Genomic DNA, 17,508 nt, shown 5'->3' on the forward strand with positions numbered 1-17,508 from the left:
AGAGAGGAACCAGGCAGAACAGCTTTTATCTGTTTATTTAAAAACAGAATATCATTTTATGTACAAATATGCACATATTTACACAAAATGTACATCCTAGGACCCCAGATCGTTGGGCTCCATGTTCAAAGTCCTGGGCTGGCTGGGGAGCAGGGGATGATGTCTCTCTGTTGGTCCAGAAATCCAGCAGATTTCAGGCCAAGCAGGGTTTGGGCACAAAATCTAGGTATTCTGGCTGAGTGTGTTCAGGTGGGCCAGGCAACAGTGGACCGTATCTAACCCCAGCCCAGACCCGCAGCAACTGCCAGAAGAGCCCCAGGTTGGTGACCCCAAGGCCCCTGGGGAAAAGGAGACATTCCTGCCCCCAGCAGCTCCTTCCCCCCCGCCCCGCCCAGAACTCCACCCCCCGTCCCTTGGGCTGTGATCACTACCCCGTCTCCCCTACACCACAACCAAACCAGGAGCCCTTGTCACCCAGTCCCCGCAACCTCCCCCCCCAAGGGACCACAGACAACTGCCGATGCAGCGAGGAGCAGAGAGGCGGCTAGGGGAAGGGCCCAGGACCCCACCCTGTCCTCCTGCAGCCAGGGACCCAGGGGCTCACGCCCCGACTCAGACTCCACAGTGCCAGGCTCCCTCCCAGGAGGCTGCCTAAATTCAAGTGCCTTAGAAGGGGCACCTTTCCGAGGCACAGGCATGAACCCCCTGCCGGGGTCTGCACAAGGCCTAGCTTTGCTGACTTTCCGTGGAGGCTGGCCTCACGCTAAGCAAGCCAAGTAATAACAAACATCCAGATAAATCAAAAGTTTTGTTTTTTTTTTTTAAAGATCTGTTTCTCTTATTAAAGTATTCGGAGCAGTATTCCTTAAAAGAAACTCCCCCAGCAGATTTACTTATAGAAAATATGCACATGCAGCAGGCCCAGAGAACACCAGAGGCCACCAGAGGCCACCAGAGTGCCAAGGGCTTCTCCAGTAAGGGCGCTAGTCTCTGGCCAACCCCTGGGCTGGCTGCTTCAGCGTTCGCCCCTCGGCTGCCAAGTGGCGGGAGCCCGGCTCCCCAACTCAGGAGGCCAGAATCCAGTTCCAGCTATGCCTGCACACCTGGGTCTGACCCACAGTCTCCGCCTCTCGCCTCCAACTTTGCGTCATTAATACTGCTCTGGGGTCTGAGGAGATAACCTGCGCTTCCAGGTAGAGGTCACACAGCCACGCCATACACAAGCCAAGCCCATCACAGTTCACTTGGACTCTGACGCGCACACACACACACACACACACACACACTGTCTGTAAACACACACAAGCACAAGCGCGCGCGCACACACACACACACACACACACGAAGGGGGTGGGGAGGACTCAACCGGCAGAGCCCCCCACTGTCAAACAGAAGGGTTGGAGGAAAAGGTCGAGCAGTCAGTGGGATGGGGAGCATCTTCCTCAAGAAATAAGGTGTGTAGGGAGGCCTCCGTGTGATGAGTAGAAATCCCCCAGGTCAGCAGAAAGAGCCGGGTTCGGGGAGGGAGGCAGGCCTGGGTCAGACCAGATGCCCCCGCCCATTGATGTAGATGCCATTGCCCGTGGGTTTGGCCCGCAGGGTCCCATTCTCTTGAACAAAATGGTTCATGGCCTGTTTGATGCCTTCATCCCGATCCTCCTCCTCCTCTGCCCGCCCAGAGCCTGGAGACAGCAGTTCCGTCTGTGTTTCAATCTCCCTCACCGTGGTCAGCGTGGAGTAACTGCGGCCCTCCGGCTCTTCACTCTGGACACCAAGGGCAGGGGCGCGTCAGGAGCCAAGGCAGGGCAGCCAGACCGGCGGTGGCGGGGGGGTAGGTGGGGGAGCGGTGGGGTCAGAGGTCAGGTGCAAGCTCAGGGGCTCAGAGCTGGGGGCCGGTAGCGAGTGTCAGGCATGGGGAGGGACAGCCGGAGAACAAAGGCACAGCAGAGGTGCCAGGGCTGAGACACGGGGACTGGTGTGGGGCCACTGGCCCACCACATCCGGGAGCAGGAGAGTGGTGGGGACGCCGGTGGGGCCGGGGGCCTCACCATCACAGAGCAGCTACTGTTGTCCTTGAGACTATCAGGGTGGCCCTCGGCTCTCAGCCCTACACTCTCCTCCGGCTGTGGGGCCCGGACACGGGGGAGGAGTCAGAACAGGGCTCCACCTCCTCCCTCACCACCGCTCCCCCCAACCCGACCTGTCCACTCTCCCTGATGCAGACGTCCTCACCGCCCCCGACCCAGCCCCACCCTGGAACCGGTGCTGATGGTGGCCTCCCAGAGCAGCCCCCAGGCCCGTGGTGAAGGGAACCAGGCGGAGGAGCCCACAGACCCAAAGCAGCTGCGCCCCCAGCTCCACCCCCAGCCCCAGCTGCGAGTCCGGGCCAGACCCGGTGGAGGGCCGTGCTCCTGGTCCGCAGAGGGACCCCCGGCCCCGGGGGATGCACTCAACCTTGGCACACACCTGGCTCCTGGGGTCCGCGTGATGGGAATGCAGCCTCCGGATGGAGTTCTCCCTGGTCAGGGTCAGCTCCTCCTCACTAGGGAAGACACGCCCCTGTTAGCAGCTGAGGGTAGCAGCGGCCTCCCAAGGTGGGCCTAGCTTTGGCCAAGCCTATGTGACACCGGGCTGGAGGGGCTGGGCTCTGTGCTGTCCCCGCGAGTGTGTCTGAGTGGCTGCAGGGGGCGGGGTGTGTGTGTGCGCGCACATGTGCCTGCACCCCGTGTTAGAGTGTGCGTACTTGGTGATACCCGGGCATATGGATCCGACCCTCACTCAGCAGTACGGTTCTCCCCATTCAGCCGTGGCCCAGGCCCTTCTCACTTCCCGAAGGACTCTGCCCGCCTCCGAAATAAGCTCCCAGTCTCTCCTCTCTCCCGGGGCCTGGCCCGCACCTCCTGCTCACCTCGTCTTTGCTCCCAGCTTAGCTCTACCCGCCCAAGTGCAGCCAGTACTCACTATTTCTGGGTCATCTGCTGAGCCTTGCGCCGGTGGTAACGGGACATGAGCACCACCACCACCACGAGAAGGCAGAACAGGAGCGCAGCGATCACACCCACCACCACCACAGAGGCTGACACCAGGTCCACCTGCTTCCCTGGGGCATCCTGAGGGTCTGCTGGAGACAGGCCTCTGTCTGAGGGGGATGCTCAGATCCCTGACCCACCCCCCGCCCTCACAAACCCTGCCACCTGGTCCTCACCAAACACATCCCAAACCACCCCCTCAGTTTGACCCCCTGCAAAGTTCATGCAGTCTCGCCCCTCCGAATCAGCACTGCCCCAATTCACCCTCTCCGTCTCGCCTGCTAGTGCCCCTCCAGGCCCTTGGCCCAGGCCCCCGCGGCTGCCCCGGTGCTTACCAAGAACATCCACAGTGACCTGAGAGTCCCTGGAGGAGAGCTCATTGCTGACGTGGCAGACATAGATGCCACTGTGCTCTGTGGTCAGCGGAGGAAAGCCCAGCGTGTCCCCTTCCGCTCGGACCCCACTGGGCAGAGGCCCGTCCAACCTGGAGGACAGGGAAGCTGGGGCGGGCGGAGGCTGCCACCACCCGACGTGCCTGGGCAGCTCTCTACCTCCCTCCCCCATGACGTCACCCAGAGCCGCTGGCTGTTCCCACGGTGCCCCTCCCTCCCCCAGGCAGGTCCAGGCAGAGGTCCCTTCTCCCTGCCGCCCAGCCTGACCCGGGCACCCCCCACACACACCCGGAGAAGATCCACACGTGTGCCATCCCACAGGCTCCCACGGGCATCACGTCATCCAGCCCCGGGTACCAGGCCGACGTGGCACGAGGTCCACACAACGGGACACCCCTTTCCTATCTGGGCTCAGATGTACTTGGGAAAATGTGACCGCACGCCCCAACACCCAAGATGTTGCACGGCAGGGTATATGAACAGAGCCCGAGGCACAGGCCAATGCACGGCTCAGTGGCTCACACAGGAGAACGTGCCTGTCGGGGGCTCCCACACGGGTGCACCTGACCCCTGCCTGAGTCCCTGGACGTCTGTGGTGGTGGCGCCGGCAATGCCAGGGGGTCAGAGTGTCACTTTAAGAGCAATAACAGCCAGATGTATCTTTTTGTCTCGTCCGCTTTAGGTACTCACATAAATACATAAAATGCGGTTCTTTAAATACTGTATTATATTTCATAATTTGAAAGTTAGGGGGGAAAACCAAGGACTTATTGGCTTATTCCCTACCAGTGACCATGTATTGCAGACTCCCTGGTCCAAGTCAATAATAATATTTGGTGACCATGCACATTCTTGCATAGGTCTAAGCATGTGCCCCAATTTATTTGGAGTTCAGGATATATTGTCCCAGCCCATAAGGAGTACACAGGACTGTGAAGGCAGGACCCTGGTCCCAAGCTACGCCCTCCCCCAGGGCCAGGCTCTTACCGTGTCCAGTTGTACGAGGGAGGGGGGTGCCCTTCACTCAGGCACTTGAGTGTAGCTCCTTCTCTGCCAACCTGCCACAGCTTTTGGTCTTCAAGGCCCCTCACAGAGGCCTCAGCGAGGACTGGAATGGGAGGTGGAAGGAGAAAGAAGGGGAATGAGGCTTTTTTTGATCATGCTGTTCCTCGAAGGACCCCTGCCCCGCCACCACCCCGCCCCTCCCCCCTTCTCTGTTTCTCTGTCCGTCTCTGCAGCCGAACCTAGCCCAGCGCATCCTTGCTGGGTCCTTGCCACATGGCTCCCTCCCCTCTCTGAGCTCAGAGTCCACACTGATTTATCTGGGCAACGAGCCTCTAAGTCCCTCGGAAAAGATTCACACTTTTTCTGAATCCCCTGTTGTCGCCAGCGGAGTCACAGAACAGGTGTTCGGTAAACTCTCCCTGATTCTCCAAAGGCTTAACAATCCTACTCATTCACACATTTCTTTAACAAACATTTGTTGAGGACCTACTTTGTGCCAAAGGCTGGGTTAGTATGAATAGAAAAGAGTCCTATGCCTGAAGAGGCTCAGAGTTTAATGCCAGGAAAACCTTATCTATTGCTTACTGAGTACCACCTAATGCACTATGCGTTGTGCGAGATGCTTGGTCTTCGTGGCTTCTAATTCCCATCAGAACCCTGTAAAGTTCATCTAATTATACTCCTTCTGCTGCTGGGGACAATGCAGACAAACAAGACTGAGTAACAGCCGGTATGGAGCAGAAGTAGGGCTTGTCCAACGAGCACGAGGGCCAAGCAGTGGGGCCGGCAACCTTCAGCAAGCCTGTCTGTCTTCATGGGCGCCTGCGTGGCTCAGTCGGTTAAGCGTCTGCCTTCGGCTCAGGTCATAATCCCAGGGTCCTGGGATCAATCCCTGCATCTGGCTCCCTGCTCGGCGGGGAGTCTGCTTCTCCCTCTGCCTCTCCCCTTGGCTTGTGCTCTCTCACTCTCACTCTCTCTCTCTCTCCCCCCTCAAATAAATAAAATCTTAAAAAAAAAAAAAAAAGCCTGCCTGTCTTCGGGTATTTCCAAAAAAGTGCTTTCAATCTCATGTTTATACCCGATTCTCCCAACAACCCTGTGGAGCAGGGCAATCTCCTTTGTAAACAGGAGGGCACTGAAGGTCAGAAGGTCAGAAGGTCAGAGGGGTCTGAGTGATCTGTCAAGGTCATCTGGGATGGGCTCCTGGGCGTCTCCCTTCGCACTAGTGCCCTCTAGGCCACACCAGGGGGCCTTCGGGATCCAGCCTGGCCAGACTGGGGTGGTTCAGGGTCTCTCTACCCAAGATCCAAGTACTCACAGGCCACTTGGAGGATGTGGGTGATCCTCTGGTCCTGGAGCAGGCCAGGGTGGGACACCACGCAGGTGAGGGGCTGCCCATTCATGCTGCGGCTTGGCACCAGGTGGAACTCTGAAGTGACAGCAGCTGAGCGGGAGTGCTTGAAGGAGCGGCTGGACGCTGTGCCCTTGACCTCCGTGTCCCAGGTCACGCTGGGGGCTGGGCTGCCCTCTGCCGTGCAGGAGGCTGCCAGCGTCAGGCCCTGGCCCTCTTCTAGCGCTGGCCCGGGGTTCAGTGAGGGCAGGGGAGGCACTGCAGGTGGTGGGAGGCAGGGGTCACGGGTCAGCACACCCATCAGGAGGCCCTGCCCCGTCCCGGCTCAGTCTTGCACAGGCAAACATTTTCAGGCTCTTTTTTTTTTTTTCTCTTATTTCACCAACACAGGCACCAGATGAGTGGTGGAATTTCAGCCGACTTCATATCTTTCTCTACTGTTCAATTTTTTTACCATGAGCATGGATCATTTTTTAATAAACATAATGAAGCAAATACAAAACCAACCAGACAACATCTATATCCTAATAATCATAGCCACCACCTATTAAGCACTTGCTATGAGCCAGGTATCGTGCTAAACACTTTACCAATGTGATTTCATTTAATCCTGTCCACAGACCAGCAAAGTAGGGATCGTTACCCCTGAGTCACAAGAGAGGAAACTGAAGCTCGGGGAGGCTAAATGATTTGTCCCAGATCGTCAGCTCTAAAGGGGACGAAGTCTAGATTCACACTCAGGATTTTCACCCCCAAGGCTAGCATTACTAAGTTCCACGTGGATAAAGGGAAACTAAAGGCCTTTATTTTTTATCTTCCTAACATGAACAGCTCAAGCACAGGATGGAAAAGATTTAACTAGACCACAGGTCTAGGGCATCCGTGGACCATAAGAGCCCACAGTGCAAAGTAGTGGTTTACAAGCGATTGTGATCTCCAGTCCAACCACATTCACCCAAGGTCCAGATCAAGAAAGTTATCAGCCTCGCTGGTCAGAGCTGGGTCTGCACGTCCATATCTCAGCCCCACATTTTTAAAACCATGGAGCCCAGGACTGCGAGAGAGGCTGTGAATGAGTGCTTTGGGTAGAACTGTAGCAGAGACTAGCACGTGTAGCTTCCAGAAGAGGAGATGGGGGTGGGGTGGGGAGAGGAACGACGAAGATCCCCAGCCCTTTGAAAGGCTGGGCTGCGGAAGACAGAATGAGCCTGGGCCACATGGCTTCCGACGGCGAAAGTGACCAAGGTGGGGAGTGCAGGTCAACGGAAGGAAGAATATTCTCATACATGGATTCTTCCCCAAGGCTGACGGAGCTGTAGGGAGCAAGCTGCTGAGGTCACTTGCCGAGAATTTCTAGATTGGCTGGGAGGACGAGCTGGATGCGGATCCCTCACCCGTGCAGGGCCCCCCTCCCCTCTTCTTCCCGCTCTTCCTCGGCCCCGAGCCTTTCTGCAGACCCCATCTCTGCGTCCCCCGGCTTCTGCCCTCGAAGGCGCGGGCGCGGACCTGGGGCCCCTGCACACGCAGCCGCCCCCCCCCCCACCCCGACGACCCCGGGCTGCCCCACTTACCCAGCACGCGGAGCCGCAGCCGCGCCTGGAAGCTGCCGGCGGGGAAGGTGCTGACGCGGCACTCGTACTCGCCCTCGTCCGCCTGCACCGCGTTGCGCAGGAGCACCGCGCCGTCCAGGGGGCTCCGTGGGGGGGGCGGCTGCTCCACGCGGCCCTCGTAGGCCGCGCTCACGTGCAGCCCGTATTGGAAGTGCAGCAGCGCCAGCTCCCGGGGGCCCTCGCCCGCGTCCACCCGCGCCCACGCCACCTGCCCCACCTGCTCGCCGGGGTCGCCTCGGTAGAAGCAGGGCAGCTTGGCGTCCTGGCCCAGCACCACGGTCACCAGGTCCGAGGTCTCCAGCTCGCCTGGCCGGCACCGGCCTGCAGGGGGCGGACAGGAGCGGCCAAGATTAGGGGAGCCGCCGGACCGGGGGCGGGGGGGGGGGGGGGGGGACGGGACACTTATGCGTGATGACAGCGAAGGCCACCAGAACTCCTGGAGCACTTTCTGCTTGCCAAGCGCGTTTCGTCCATTACCTCATAAGATCCACAAAACCTTCCCAAGAGGTGGGCGTCATTATCAACTTTTTAACAGCTGAGGAAACTGAGACCCGGAGACAGGAAGTGATTTGCCTAAGGCCACTGGGTCGCTGGCGGCAAGAGTCACACCCTCTCCCAGCCCAGGATCCTGTCCTGGGCAAGTGTGAGGTGGGAGGCTCTAACTGGAAGAGAGTTACCCAGCCTCTGCCCTCAGGGAGCTCACGGTCCTCTCGGGGAAATGGATTTTATGCACCCAAAGACCAGGGAAGCCAGGGACAGACTTTCACCGAAGGTCCAACCTACCACGGGGGGTGGGGGGTGGGGGGCGGGGAAGTGACTGCTTTCAGGAGGTGTGGCCAGGAGCCAAGGCAGGGGTTGAAAACAGTTGGCGTCTAGGATGGGGCATGTAGTGTGGGAAGGGTCCATCCCGAGAGGCCCTTCAGAACATTCTTTTCATGGCTTGAAGATGAGAGACCTGGATTCCCAGAGAGAAGAAGGTATTCCATGTGGGAGGAATGGCATGAACCAAGGCTCGGATACAGGAATGAGCAAGTCATCGAAGACAGAGAGGCCCCAGGTCAGAGGCCCGGAGAGGTGAGGTCAGGGCAGACACCCCGCGACAGGGTCAGGACGGGGAGCCCGAAGCCGAGGAGCCGAGGCGGGGACCAGCGAGGAAGGGTGCCTCGATGAGGAACAGTAACAAAGCACCCCGGGGTAGCTCTCACGTCACCTCATTTTCAAAGAAGGATCCCTTCCTTGCCCTCATGGAACCTGAGATCTGTTCAGGAGGAAGAAGTACATTTGCGGACAAATACAGAAAGGTGTGACAGTCTCGGATTTAGTGCTCAGTGGCGTGTTGCAGGCTAGCTGTGGGATGGGACAGTTACTGGGAACCTGAGTTCTGTGGGAGGGCCTGAGGCGGGAGTTGGGTAGGACCAGGAGGGGGAGAGACCCGGAACGGGGTTCCAGGTGAGGGGCCAAGGTGGGCAAACCCAAGGGGTGAAGAGGTTGGTTGGTTCAGGAAGCAGAGGGGGAAGGACACACCTAAGGCAGAGGGTGTGTGTTGAGCAGGAGCGGGACACGAGGTCGGGCCTTCCACACCAGGCAAAGGGAGTCATGGGGGGTCACTGCAGCGGGGGGCCAGTGCGACATGCCCTCCCAACTAGAAAGCAGGGACCCTGAAGACCCGAGACTCACTAGAAACCCTTCGTGCTACAGCACCGGGGAGGAGGGGACAGCCCTGGGGGAGACTCAGCAGGATTTGATCACTGACCAGAAGGAGAGATGAAAGACAAAAGACAGGGGCGCCTGGGTGGCTCAGTCGTTAAGCGTCTGCCTTCGGCTCAGGTCATGATCCCATCCCCCACATGGGGCTCCCCGCTCAGCCGACAGCCTGTTTCTCCCTCTCCCACTGCCCCTGCTTGTGTTCCCTCTCTCTCTCTCTCTCTGTCAAATAAATAAATAAAATCTTTAAAAAAAAAAAAAAAAAGAAAGAAAGACAAAAGACAAAGGCAAGTGCTGGGTTTCTAGGATGAGTAACTTAGGAAGGAGGCAGGGCTTGAGGAAGCTCAGGGTCGGGAAGAAATAAATGTGGAGCTGGGGAATAAAGCGTGGGAAGCATAGGGCTGGGGGCAGAGTGAGGGCTCTCCCTGGGATGGCAAGAGCTTCTTGCCTTGGAACGGACATCCAGCAACAACCAGAAGTGCATAGGCCCTGCCTCTGACCAGCACTGCGCACACCTTGCTCACACTGTGCGCCTCCTGGAAGGCCCTCCTCCCTATGTCTGGTAGCTCCTACTCATCACTGTCTGGGTAACTCCTACTCATCCTTTAGGACTCCGCTTAGACATCACTTCCTCCCGGAGTCCTCCCTTCCCCACCCCCACCCCCACCTCGGGCAGCGTGAGGTGCCCTCCCCTGTTCTGCCCTAGCGCCCTGCTCTCACCTCACCATCGTACTTTATCCCCTGGATGGTGTTCGCCCTTTTCTTGTCCACCTCTCTCACCGGACAGAGCTCCCCGAGAGTAGAAACTGGGTCTCACATCACATAGGGAAACCTGGTTTCTGATTTAGTGCTCAGTGACACATGGTTGGCATTCTTGGCACGTAACAGGTGCCCGATTAATTTTACTGACTGACTGAATGAATGAGAGCAAGAGAGAGAGAGGGGGGTAGAAGAAGGAAAGGGTAGAAGGAAGAGGAATGAATCTTTGGTTGGGCTGGGCAGACAAGGAGGGGGCTGGCATGGCAACCAGGGGTGGAGGCAGGCTAGGCTGGCTACCTGGGTTCGCTGCCAAAGGGAGCAGCTCTGGACTCACATAGGGAGAAAGAAGTGGGCGGAGGGGGCAGTTATGGAGGGAGAAGGTGAAGCCCCACTAGAGTGGACCAGAGGGTTCCAGTGAGGCAGAGCCCGGGCCAGGGGGAGAGGGTCCCATGGCCCTGCTAGCAAGGGTGGAGGGAGGGGGGATGCTGTTGGGAGGACCCGGACAGGACGGGACAGACCTGCAGGGCCAGATACCAGGGCCCTGACCTGCCTAAGCTGGTCTTGGTCCCACCCAGCCCAGCCTGGGAGTCCAGCTAACTACCCGTGCCCCTCCCAGACACCTCCTCCCGGCGCTGGAGGGTGCAGGGCTGCCAAGGAGGGGCTGGAGGTGGGCTTGAGATAGGGGCTCAGCCCCCGGCACATGGTGTCTGCGGTCCCACGGATCCCAAGCCCTGCTCCACCAGGACGCTCAAACCTTCCTAAAGACTATTTCTGAGACAATGTCAGATGGCATATTTTCCTTCCCTATCCCTACACTTGCCAACCATCTGCCTCTCTCCACAACTAGTCACCCACGTTTTCCCCGACATATACCTTCTCCAGGGCACAACAGGCATATATATGCCTGAGTCACAATCCTCCACGTCCCTCCCTGTGGGTGCAAGATCCCCACTCCCCAGTGATAAGCCCAAGCTTTGCGGGATGAGGTACCCCGGAAAACAGGAGAGTCCCTTCAGGACCTCTCCCACAGCCCCCCACTGTCCTAAATCCACTATTGAGCCGGAGCATCTCAGCTGGGGCAACACCCTCCTCCAGTTCATGCACACACACACATGCACGCGCGCACACGCACGCACGCGTGCACACACGCACGCGCGCACACACACGCATGCATGCACAGGCTACAACGGAAGGAAGAGAGAACTTGGGCTCTAGAATCCCCGTCCTGGGCTAACTGGACCCAGAAGCCCAGACTTCCAGGCCAGGGCAGGCCAAGACCGCCTCCTCCTCCTCTCCCCCACCCGGTGCCCGCCCGGCGTCAGCATGATGATGTCACCAGAGCAAAGGAGACACACCGCCTGCCTGGTGAGGTCACCCCGCGGGCATGTAGTTGCCAGGCCGGGCCAAGCCCACGGACCCTTCCGCAGCACACTGTTTGCTGAGGCCCGTGGACTCTGCTGGCTGGGCGCTCCTCCCTCCACCCGTGCCCACCCCTCCTCCCGGGAGCACCGGGACGCTGGTCCGGAGCCGCGGTGATTCAGAGGCTGCCACACAGCAGCAGGCCTAGCCACAGCCGCCACCAGCCACCACCTTGCGCAAGGGAAAGAACAGGCCCAACTGGCCAGACGGGATCCCTGCCCTCAGCCTCCCCCACCCCTGGCCAGGCCCCCACGGGCCTCTTTGGGGCCCTGCCCTCTGTGTACCCCGCCCGCTCCCAGACAGGCCCTCCGCTCCTGGCCTGGGTTGGCTGCCTTGCTCCCTACGCCGGGCCTGGGTCCCAGCTTCCCTCTCTGGGTGAGGCCCGGCCTCTGATCTCAGGAGGGGACACTGAGGCTGGCAGCCACAGATCACAGCGTCTTTGGGGAAGGAGGCTTCTCTTTATGAGGGGCCTTTCTCCATCAGTATCCCTGCTGGTGCAGATAGGGGCACACGCAGGGGTCCTGGAGGAGGGTCTGTGAGGGGGAGGAAGGGAGTCAGTGTGAGCCTCCACGTCTGAATGTGTGACATCTTCGGGAGAGGGCCTGGCGGGTCTCAGTGCTGGGCTCACAAGGGAGGCCAGCTCCTTCCTTCAACTGGGGAGTGTTTCGCACTTGTATGTGCTCTTGGTCTCATCTTTAGGGAAGTGTAGGTGCTTGTTGGCGGCGGGAGAGAGGAGCCGTGCAGTGGCACATGCGTGTGAACGTGTGTGCAGACGCTGTTCCGTGTGCGTCTCACCAGTCTGCATGCACGGTGCACGTCCCTGGCCCGCGCGAGTCTGAATGCAGAGTAAATATTTTGATGTCGGTTTCTCCTGGGGCTGCTGCATGTCTGTCTGTCTTAGCTGCCCTTGGTGTGTGGCTCTGCACCTTGGCCTCTGCAACCCAGCTGGAGTGTCGCCAGGCGCCCCTCCCCACCTCACCCCAGACTTGAGGGCAGATTCATCTCAGGTGGAGATAGGTACCCAGAGATGAGGTCACTGTCCCTCCAGGTGATGGGAAATTGCCACCCAGGGCTCCCCAGCAGAACGAAACAAAAGCTCACCCTACCCTTGCTCCTCAGGTTCCTGTTAGAAGGACTGCCACCCTTCTCATCACTCCCCCCGGGAGCCCCCCCAGCCCCTCTGGCCCCCCAGGAGGCCTCTCCCTGGGAATCTGTCAGGCCTCTGCTGCAGCCAGCACCAGAAAAACCAGCTCCAGCTCCAGGCCTGGGGTGAGGGTTGTCTGGTGTCGGTTTGGTGGGAAGGGGGGGGGTCTTGCCTAGGGCTAAGGGGAGGGGTCCAAACTGGGGGGGGGCTCATTCTCCTTTGTTAACTCTTGCCTCCCCTCACCACATGGCAACGGCCTCTACCAGACAGAGCTAGAATATGGGGGAGAGTCTGGGGTAAGAGAGGACCTGGGAGGAGCCCCGAAGCCCCCCATTTGGGACAGGTGGCATCAACAACCTGTGAGCCCGTTTTCTCCCCCCCTCTTCCCCCCCCAACAACCTTGGCCTTGGAGTGCTAAGGAACTCTGAAAACCAGGAGATTCTCCCTCTGCCTTCATCCCCATCCCTCACTTAGCCCCCATTGTCCTAAGCCCCCCAGCTTAGTGAGAGCTTCCCAACCCGGGCAAAGTGCCCACCCACAGATTAGTGTCTGGGGAGGGGGGCCATACCAATCCCAAAGGGAGGCGAGAACAATGCAGGAGGACAGGCCTTGAGGCAGCCCGGCTCTGGCCCAGACACAGCTCCCAGCACAGATAAGTCCCCTAAACCCCCCGGAGCCAGAGTCTGAGCCCGGCTGAGTCACCACAACAGCCACACTGTGGGTGGGAGACCCGGCATTCAGCTTCTCCCAAACTCCTGAGATCCTAGCCACCCCCACCCCGAAATCCTGCCAGCCAACCCCCCCAAAGTGGGGGCCAGCTCTGCCCCACCCCAGATCATCGCCTCAGCCCAGCTCTCAGGACACACCAGTCTTAAAGGCCAGCAGGAAGGGGGTGGCCAGCAATCTAGGGGAAAAGCTCCCGAGGCCAGAAGCTCCCAGGCCCAGTGAGACAGATCACCCCACCTCCTTCACAGGCCCCCAGGTCTGAACTTGACCTTTGACCTTCGTGTTAGATTCAGTGTTCAGATCCAGCCCTGGCTCCTCTCCTCCCTTCCCTCCTGACTCAGCTCCTCACCCCACTCCCAGCCCTTCTCTCGGCTGGCCCTTGGTCAGTGCTAGGGGAAGTTGTGGGGGCCAGAAAGTCCCCGCCTCCTTCCCTCACGAGGCCTGCTCCCTACGGTGGCTGTCCTCCTCAGCCTAGAGGGCTCCAGGGCCCCGACATGGTGCGCTAGAAGCTGGGACCATGGGCTCTGCGGCAAACCCCCCACTGCTATCTCTGTAGCGAGGGTCCCCTTAGGCCAGCCCCCCTGAAACACTAGGTTGGGGCCAAGGTCACTGGGGCCACAGGGCTTCCCTGGGATTCCCCTAGTTCCTGCTACCTTGGGTGGGGAATATGCCTCCCTTTCTGGCTTCCCTGGGTTGGCGTAGGTCCTGCAGGAGAGGGCCTGCCCCCCTCTGTAAACAGGAGTAGAAAAGGAGGGATGGGGCCCCTCCCTTTCTAGGGAACTAACCTCAGGTAGAAAGCTGATCCTAACCCTTGGAGGGCAGACCACAGAATTCAGGGAAGCCCTCACCCTCTGGTCCTACAGGACCCAGTTGGGCCCAGACAAAGAGCTAGAAACTAGCATCCTACTGGAGGGGTGCCTGTAGATTTGGGCCCCTCGGCCCTGGGGCAGGAGATGGGGGAGGGAGAAGGGAGGGGACCTCACCCGGAAACTCATCCCATTAAGAAGAGACAAAGAGCTGTGGTGTCAGGAGCCTCCCAAGCCTGGGCTCCTCTCCCTGTTGGGGTGGGGCAGGGCCCTGGGGCTCAGAGCTCTAATGGCCCAGGAGTTGGGGGGGTGCTCTGATTTGCAGCAGGGCAGGGGCAGAAGGCAGCATCCAGGATACAGCCACCCTTGGTCCCCACTGAGAGATGGGTCAGGACATTTCCCCTGGCGTCACCACAGCCAGCCTCATCTCCTCCAGCAGCCCCCCCCCCACCCCAGGGGCTGGACAGTCACAGAGCCATAGGATTGCAGAGCTGGAAGGCCCGTGGAGACCGTCAGGTCTTACCTCCTGGTCTGCTGAAGTCCACCCTCTTAGCTGCCCAAGGTCACCTAGCAAATTCATAGCGGAAATGGGGCCAGAACGCAAGACTCCTGACTGCCAGCCCAAGGCTTTTTCAGAGACAAGAAATAGTCCTGCTTCCGGGGGGGTTACACACAGTGGAGCCAGAATGGGGTGGCAGTGGAGGTGGGCATCAGGCTGGGAAGCTGATGTTGGGAACCAAGCTCCAGGCTTCAGAGCACCCTCCAGCTGTGCACAGGTCCTAAGCAGCTGCAGCAGAGTGGTGGCTCACTGGGCACCGGCCACCGGGGATAAGCCTGGGGCCAGGGTACTCCCGAAGCCACGGCACCTGTCCATCAGGCAGTGGGCAAGGTCAGGGTGATGCCCTGATTACAAGAGGTCTCCTCTCCCCTTCCCTGGGCTTCTCTTAGCAAGAACAGCTTTGTGTCCTGGAAAAAGAAGGCAGGGACCATGTCTTGTCCCCACTGCGTCTCCAGCACCTGGTACCCCAGCTGCACCCAGTGTGCACCCAGATGTGCGAGCCTTTAATGGGCGAGGGGTTGGGAGACCAAGACACTCACCCTGGTCATACTTCTAACACTAGTAATCCTTTTTTTTTTTTTTTTTTGAGGGAGAGAGAGTGTGTGTGTGAGCAGTGGGTGGGGGAGGGGCAGAGGGAGAGAGAGAATCTTAAGCAGACTCCATGCCCAGTGCCAGCCCAATGCAGAGCCCAACACGGGCCTCAATCCCACGACCCTGAGATCATGACCTGAGCTGAAATCAAGAGCCTGATGCTCAACCGGCTGAGCCGTCCAGACGCCCCTAACATGGAGTAATCTTAAGACGTCACTTGCCTACCTATTTCTCTCAGTTTTCCCATCTGGAAAATGAGGCAGTTAGAGTGGTGACCTCTCTGATCCCTTCCACGTCCTGAGACCCCATGGCTCTGTCCTTCAGGGGTGGGTAGATCCCGCAGAAAAGTGGCTGCCAAGTAAGTTCCCTGGCCCCAGGGACAAGACCCCACCCTCTGGGCCTGAGCACGTGAGGAGGATTGTCTGGAAAATGGGAATTAAGACAGGGGTGAGAGGCAGGGGTTGGAGCTCAGTATCCTGTGATTGGAGACCGGCCAACGACCCTTCCGTCCCTTCCATTGTAAGCTCAGCGCAAAAGCGATGCCCACCCACCCACACATCTATGCCTCATTCTCCCCACAGCTTCAGCTGGGGACAGAGTAGGGAGTCACTGCTGGGTGCTGCCGGACAATGAGACTCCCTTGCAACTGCACCTGGGCCGATCTAGGTAGGGCTCTGTCTTCCAAGGACCAGGATTCCTCAGTTATTCTTTACCTTGGAAACAGCCTAGGGAATCCCACTGTGGCCTCACCGTGCACACACACGCATAGACACACACACACACACACACACACACAGTCTCTGTCTCTGTCTCTGTCTCTCTCTCTCTCCCCCCCCACTCCAAAGATTATAAATTCCTGTAATTTATATGCACTAGGCAAGAGCAACATAAGGCATCTAGTCGAGGAAATAAGGGGACAGGGAATAAACAAATGAGGCTGCACCCTATCTAGAAGGTACCCTACCCTACACCCCCACTCATCTAAGTATCGCGCCCACCTGACCACCCTGGCATTTAACAGCGTGCCCAGGGAAAAAGAGGGGCCAGAGTGAAGGAGCTTCCAGCTCCCCAGTTGTCTCCCAGCAGGGGCTCCGACCTCTAGGACATCATGGAGAGGAGAGAAGGTAACAGGAATGCCCTGTCCACTCTCTGGGGCATCAGGCTTCCTACACCCTGATGACTGCTAAAACCAGCTCAGCCCTGAGTCAGCCCAGCGCCAGTCAGCAGTTTTGGAGCCTGGCGTGGAGGGGGAGGCAGGCGAAGGAGCCTCCAGGAAGCCCTGGGGTGAGAGGGTCCCAACCTGTGCCGCCACCCCCCCCCCCCCCCGGCCCACCTGTCCGGGGCCAGCACGTCTCTCCCCCCGGAGGCAGCTCTGGCTTAGGCAAAGCGATGGCAGAGGTGGTTGGGGACCCCAGACATAGTGACATGGCCCGGGGCAGAAAGAGGTCACGAAGGGGGAAGAGTGACCCCGGCTCTCGTGGGGGCACTCCTGGCGGGGGGGGGGGTGGGAGAGAGAGATCGGTTCCTCAGTCCAGAGTCAAAGGAAAGAGAATGTTTTTGTGTGCGCGCGTCAGTGCGGGTGTGCGTGCGCGTGCGCGCGCTGGCTTGGCCTCAGACACAGGGGTCCTGACGGTCCGGCCGAGTCCTACCTGTAAATGATGCCAGCAGCAGCAGTAGCAGCAGGGCCTCGGGCCCCCACATCTCGGCTCCCAGGGACAGGGCCATCGGTCGGAAGGCAGAGCTGCCCAGTGGTTCTGAAGTTCCACCGAGTTCTCCCTGGGAGCCGGCTCTAGAGCTGGAGAGGGCACCGACCCAGGAGGCAGGAGATCACCGGGTCCACCTGCCTGTCCCTCTGGGGGTCTCTGCTGGGGACCCAGCCCCGCTCTGCCCACCCAGCTTGAGCTGCCCCCAAAAAGCCGTGGTCGGGAGCTCCGAGCTCCCCCAGAGCTGCTTCCCACGCCGTGGCCAACGACGACGGCGGCAGAAACCTGGGAACCTGCTCAGCAGGTCAGAACAGGTGCGTCTCCGGGGGTGGGGCCTGGCACGGAGACTCAGCAGCCACCGCCCCCACGGCCTGGGCTAGCTAATGGGCGCCACGGAGGGAGGGAGGGAGGGAGGGAGGGAAGGACCTGGCGGTGGGTGGGGGGGGATCCCATTGTCAGCTCCAGGCTTTACCTGGCAGCATGGAAGGGGCTGGGAAGGGAGAGGCAAGGTGTGTGTGTGGGGGGGGGGGGGCGGGGTAGAAGAAGGCCCAGGGTGGCTCAAAGAGGGAGGCACCAGGCCAGGAGGAACAGGGGCAAGGCCCTTGTGGGTGGAAAGGAACCCAAGCATCCCGCACCCTAACTAGCCTTGCTGCCTCCCCAGGGCCTTGCCAAGTTCCCCAATCTCCTGGAGGGGCTCAGCTTTGATGCTG

At 59.4% G+C, this 17,508-nt stretch overlaps 1 protein-coding gene across 4 annotated transcripts; it reads right to left on the reverse strand.

The window, feature by feature from the left end:
• Nucleotides 1-424: 424 nt before the first annotated feature.
• On the reverse strand, nt 425-17,007 carry NECTIN4 (nectin cell adhesion molecule 4). Of its 4 annotated transcripts, none has more exons than XM_027612309.1 (9): nt 16,745-17,007; nt 7,349-7,708; nt 5,745-6,035; nt 4,409-4,529; nt 3,365-3,513; nt 2,962-3,118; nt 2,467-2,542; nt 2,049-2,123; nt 425-1,764 (listed from the first exon to the last, which is right to left on the reverse strand). In XM_027612309.1, the coding sequence occupies exons 1-9, from the start codon at nt 16,818-16,820 to the stop codon at nt 1,540-1,542; spliced, it is 1,530 nt and encodes a 509-aa protein (XP_027468110.1). In that variant the 5' UTR covers nt 16,821-17,007; the 3' UTR covers nt 425-1,539. The 4 variants fall into 4 exon arrangements, with proteins under 4 accessions (XP_027468110.1, XP_027468109.1, XP_027468112.1 ...); XM_027612308.1 differs by having other exon boundaries at nt 2,962-3,121; XM_027612311.1 differs by lacking the exon at nt 2,049-2,123.
• Nucleotides 17,008-17,508: the final 501 nt, after the last annotated feature.

Source organism: Zalophus californianus, chromosome 10 (assembly GCF_009762305.2).
Source record: "Zalophus californianus isolate mZalCal1 chromosome 10, mZalCal1.pri.v2, whole genome shotgun sequence".
In the NCBI taxonomy this organism is placed as follows: Eukaryota; Metazoa; Chordata; class Mammalia; order Carnivora; family Otariidae; genus Zalophus; species Zalophus californianus.

Excerpts from the sequence above, each read along its gene's own strand:
- NECTIN4 (XM_027612308.1), bottom strand. The coding sequence starts at position 16,820 with ATGGCCCTGTCCCTGGGAGCCGAGATGTGGGGGCCCGAGGCCCTGCTG. Across the intron at positions 7,709-16,744 it reads GCTGCTGGCATCATTTACAG|GCCGGTGCCGGCCAGGCGAG; the intron begins GTAGGACTCGGC and ends CGCCCCCTGCAG. Across the intron at positions 6,036-7,348 it reads GCTGCGGCTCCGCGTGCTGG|TGCCTCCCCTGCCCTCACTG; the intron begins GTAAGTGGGGCA and ends CACCACCTGCAG.